Source organism: Sycon ciliatum, unplaced genomic scaffold (genome assembly GCF_964019385.1).
Source record: "Sycon ciliatum unplaced genomic scaffold, ocSycCili1.1 SCAFFOLD_2149, whole genome shotgun sequence".
Classification (NCBI taxonomy): Eukaryota; Metazoa; Porifera; class Calcarea; order Leucosolenida; family Sycettidae; genus Sycon; species Sycon ciliatum.
In genome coordinates, this window is record NW_027045055.1 from 12,501 (window position 1) to 17,582 (window position 5,082).

At 48.0% G+C, this 5,082-nt stretch overlaps 1 protein-coding gene across 1 annotated transcript in view; it reads left to right on the top strand.

Annotated features, from left to right (window-relative positions):
- LOC135830829 (adhesion G protein-coupled receptor E2-like) overlaps nt 1-5,079 on the top strand; it is a gene marked incomplete at its 3' end in the record, with an annotated part of 17,497 nt that extends 12,418 nt beyond the window's left edge. Inside the window, exon 5 of the mRNA XM_065343036.1 lies at nt 4,939-5,079. Within this exon, the coding sequence (XP_065199108.1) occupies nt 4,939-5,079 (141 nt within the window). The remainder of the gene's footprint in view (nt 1-4,938) is intronic.
- Nucleotides 5,080-5,082: the final 3 nt, after the last annotated feature.

The following is a 5,082-nucleotide window of genomic DNA, read 5'->3' on the forward strand; positions in this document are numbered from 1 at the left end:
TTACCTGACGATCGTAGTAATACGTGAAACTCAGAGTTGTGACAAAGCCTCCAATCTCTCTTGTAATACAGAAATACCTATATTCTGCCTGTGACTACTCACAGAGAAAGAGTGGCCACAACTGTACATTCCGCATGTAACTGTTCGCATGGAATTATAGTGGTCACAACTGCATTCTGTGACCGCTCATAGGGAATTATAGTTTCCACAACAAATCCTGCAGTACGAAGCACCCTGCGAGCAGTCACGAACTGTGTACTTTACACATGTACATGTATGGTGATTTGTGACTGGTCATGGGGCATTGTGACTGGTAAACTAATTTGTGACTGGTCATGGGGGGTTTGTGACTGTTTGACTGGTCACGGGGACCGTGATTGGTCACGGGGCCTTGACTGGTCACTGAGTCCTACAGATAGATAGATAGATAGAGAGAGAGAGAGAGAGAGAGAGAGAGAGAGAGAGAGAGAGAGAGAGAGAGCGAAAGAGAGGGAGAGAGAGAGGGGGAGAGAGAGAGATAGATAGAGATAGATAGATAGATAGATAGAGAGAGAGAGAGAGAGAGAGAGAGAGAGAGAGAGAGAGAGAGAGAGAGAGAGAGAGAGCTGCTCGCTGCAGACTCTGCTTGCAAGTCAGGTGCGTCCGCATTCTCATCTATCGCTTGACCTTTACCACTGGCTACACGCTTAGCCTGCTGATCCAAATAGCCCTGAAATGAGCGCTGGCCCTCTGGATGTCGACTCTTGATTTTTTATTTTCCACAAAGCGAAAGCATCTTCAAAAACACAACCAACTTTGTCAAAACAAACTGCAAAGGAAATGATTCTGAGATCGAGGAATCGATGTAACTGGAGACTACATTGTATGTTGCGCCCAGTTCATTCGATCTACGCTGTGTCACAAAAATACCCCAGCACTGCGGCGGCACCACTTCTACACCTGGGCTAGTCACCAGACGTCCTCGGACCGTCAGGCGGACTGCAGGCGCATGCACTGCGCCTGCATCAAACAATTCTCCGTACCCATATCAGTACCGTATTTCCCCGTAAGTTAGTACGTACTAACTTTCGAACTTAGCAGCCACATGAGTACTAACTTTCGGGGGTGGTACTATCTTTCGGGGAGTACTTTTTTATCGCGGGTAAATGACACGCAGTGGGAAGCCTGCGCAACTCTAGTGTCTGTGCATATGATGTATGTACTGTACGGGGTCTGTACATGCAGGACGGGTACGAGCTTACTATCTTTCGGGGGGGGGGGGGGACTGTCTTTCGGGGTGATAACCTCGGCAGTGGAAAGTGTATTTTTTATAGGGGGATACTAAGTCATTGGGGAGAACTTACTTACGGGGAAATACGGTAGTATGGACCGAGCCGTTGGTGGTGCAGGGTTGACCCCACTTGACCTTATGAATGGGCACTTGAACTCTGGGGTATTAATTAAGTGGCCACTTGACCTTATAATTGGATAAGTGGTGATTAAGTGGCCACTTGAAATGTGAAGTGTTTTTTAAGTGGGCCAGATGTCACATTTGATTGGATTAATGACTAAGTGGTGTTGAAGTGTCTATCAGCGACATAAGCGCTTTTGAAGTGGTGGGTGTGGTATTAATAAAATTGACTGTCTGGGATGTTTAAAAAAAAATTGAATTATGATGTTTTGGAAAGTTCTAGGTATTGCCAGACTAATTAAAACTAGCTCTACCAACAGTATGATGTCGTAGGGGTATTTTGGGATGTGTGACTCGTTTGTAAATTCGTATAAGATGCGGCATTTACTGGAACATGTGATCAGTTAGCATCATGGATATTGAAGAGCAATTTGAAATACTGCGTGCGTACAAGGAGAGTCAACGCACCGGCGTTGAGCATGACGATGACCCTTGTCCTGATGCCCCTCCTCCTAGTCCAAACATTGACAAATGTTTGCATAATCATCAAGTTGTGAATGAGGGACACTTTGTGTGTACTGTATGCGGACTTGTTCTTGATAGCGTGCTGTTGCCGGAGGTGAATTTTTCAGAGAGGTGTATTCTCCCACGGCTATATGCCGCTCGGGAGCGATTGACTGCCGTCGACAGACATCTGGTACGCTTCATGGAAAAGACCGGTGTCCTGATGAACCTTACCGGTGTGCTGGAACCGTTGCAGTACATGAAGAAGGATAATGGCTACAAGAGCCTGAACTATGCCATAGCTCTGACATGCATCTGTGCTGACCACGACGAGATTTGCCAGAAGCTTCAGTCATATCTTACAAAGAGCCATGTGGCGTGGGCACGATCCAGCAAGCTAATGAGTTGCAAACCAGAGCAATTTTCGAAAGCCTGGCTCCGCCAACTTCTAATCCGTACAAAGCCTCTTACCCCTTTTCAGCTGAAGAAGTGTAAGTGTAGTGTCTGCCAGCCTGCTTGTCAAACCCGGCGGAGTGTTCCGGTTAGTCTCGCCCTTGGCTGTGTCGTCTCTAACCCTCGGAATGTTTTGTGACAAGTATAGTCACGGCTGGCATAACGCAACTTCACCCAGTCCTAACCCAACATACACATAACCAACTGATCTCGTCAGAGCAGGGAATATGTTCACTGTTTGGGAGAAGAACACCGAAAGAACCTCTCGCTAAAAGCAGCAGCATGCTATGATATAACACATTGTAGAAAACAGCAAGCAGCGGCAGTAGCGATAGTACTTGCTAAACATGCAGCTGAACTGCGACTTTGTCCGCTGCGCGGAACGGCGATCGGACATGCACACGCACACACACACAGGTCTGCGTGATCTAGAAGCGGCTGTCATCATAAGATACGCAAAGTGTGAAAGAGTATTAGAACGGGGCAAGCCTAGACCCGGCGTCTGGACCGCAATATACTTGATTAAAAGCATAGCCAGTCAATGGTCAAGTAGGTGCACTCACGCACATCCACACCTCGCGTACTACTACTATATTGCAAATTCATAACAGGTATTGCACTTTCTACTGCAAATGCACAGTCGTGCGCTTCATCTATTGACAGCAGCCAAACCTATCATTTTACAGTCTCACTGGGTAGGTGACCTCGCCGGCACACACCGTACAGTATATTGTACAATAGCTGTTCCAACTACGGTCCGGAAGACACAGTGTGTCCACGTTCTACGCACAGTAGCTATCAGAAGTAAGTTACAAGCCCTCACTCTCGGGCTATGACATCTCCCCGCGCCTTCGAAAAGACTGCCACGTCCTCGTGGCGACAACATTCGGCTTACCGTCGTCTTCTCAACTGGGTTTGCATCCCATAGTACTGCGGTGGCCGGACGGTCCTCCCAGCTCGAGTCTGAACCGCAATCTGGGCTGGTTGTGGCGGTGGCTGGTTGACGGGATCTGCACAACTGGTTGGCCGCCAAAACCGTCCACGCCGCCATACGTCTCATGCTGGGCATCCTCATCAGAATCCCAATACAACAAGTCTGTAGGGTCCGGCACATACACATCAGCCGGGGGCGTTTCGACAGACTCAGCATCTTCAGGTTCCTCCACCTCACTCACAGCGTGAAGATGGTTAGGCCTTACTCTACATCGTTTTAGCCTGTTCACGTGCACAATCTGCACCTTGACATTGGCCGCTCGTGTAACTCTTACCCGATACACTACGTCTGACAGCTTCGTTACTATTTCAAACGGCCCTTGCCAGAGCTTGGAGAACTTCGGAGTAGTCCCCACCGGAACTGCTGGTACCAACAACCATACCAGATCTCCTTCTGCGAATGAAACGGGTACTACTCCCGAATCATGCAAGTGAGCTTGATACTTGTGCACGGTTTCCAACTTCTTATGCACAACTGCATGCACATGCGTTAGCCTTTGTCTCAAATCTCTGACGTAGCTAGGCTGGCATAAGCTGACCATCTCATCAGGTGGTAAGCCATAAGCGACATCCTGTGGCAGACACATCTGTCTACCGAACAGTAGATACACAGGCGTGTAACCCGTACTCGACTGAGGCGTGGCTCTGTAAGCCATCAAAACAGCCGCCAAATGCACATCCCAATCTCGCTGATGCGCATCGACATAGTGAGAAATCATCTTCTCCAATGTCTGATTAAAAAGCTCTACCAACCCATTTCCAGCAGGATGATAAGCCGTCGTCCTGGTCTTTTTAATACTAAGCATTGAACAGACATCTCTGAACAATCTGGAGTCAAAAGTTTTTGCCCTGGTCAGTGTGCACGCTCTCCGGTGCTCCAAACCTTGCAACAAACTCACTCACAACTTTGAAGCTATCGTGGATGCATCCATCCTCTTCAGCGGATACGCTTCAACCCATTTGGTAGGGAGGGAGCGAGGGAGGTAGGTAGGTAGCGCTGGAGGGAGGGAGGGAGGGAGAAAGAGAGAGAGAGAGAGAGAGAGAGAAGAGAGAGAGAGAGAGAGAGAGAGAGAGAGAGAGAGAGAGAGAGACGAGAGAGAGAGAGAGAGAGAGAGAGAGGGAGAGAAAGAGCGCGGGAGATAGATAGATAGAGAGAGAGAGAAAGAGAGAAAAGAGGAGAGAGAGAGAGAGAGAGAGAGAGAGAGAAAGAGAAAGAGAGAGAGAGAGAGAGAGAGAGAGAGAGAGAGAGAGAGAGAGAGAGAGAGAGAGAGAGAGGGGAGAGAGACAGAAATAGAGAGAGAGAGAGCCATTAATTCGTATGGTGCAACGATATGGAATTTTCATGTCACATGTAGCACTGCCGTAAAACGTAACAAAAAGTGCAATGTGGACAGTGCGAAACCACGGGAGGGACTGATAATAAGACGTAAAAACAAATCATTGAATGACAAGTCACACATACTAGTTCTTTGTTAAAGCACATGTATGAGTCACCAGCGGTTCCACTGTGCCTTCGCTGGAGAAATTTTTTCTGCAGGTGGCTGTGCATAGCTATGTCATTTTTCACAACAGGTGAGTGTTTGCATTTCCTTGTTCAGACGTGGATGAGTGTAATGCTAGTGGTGGGCATAACTGTCACAGAGATGCTACTTGTACCAACACTGCTGGAAGTTTTACCTGCGCCTGTAACACTGGGTACAGTGGAAATGGTACTCTGTGTGAAGGTGAGTTGTATGCTTACA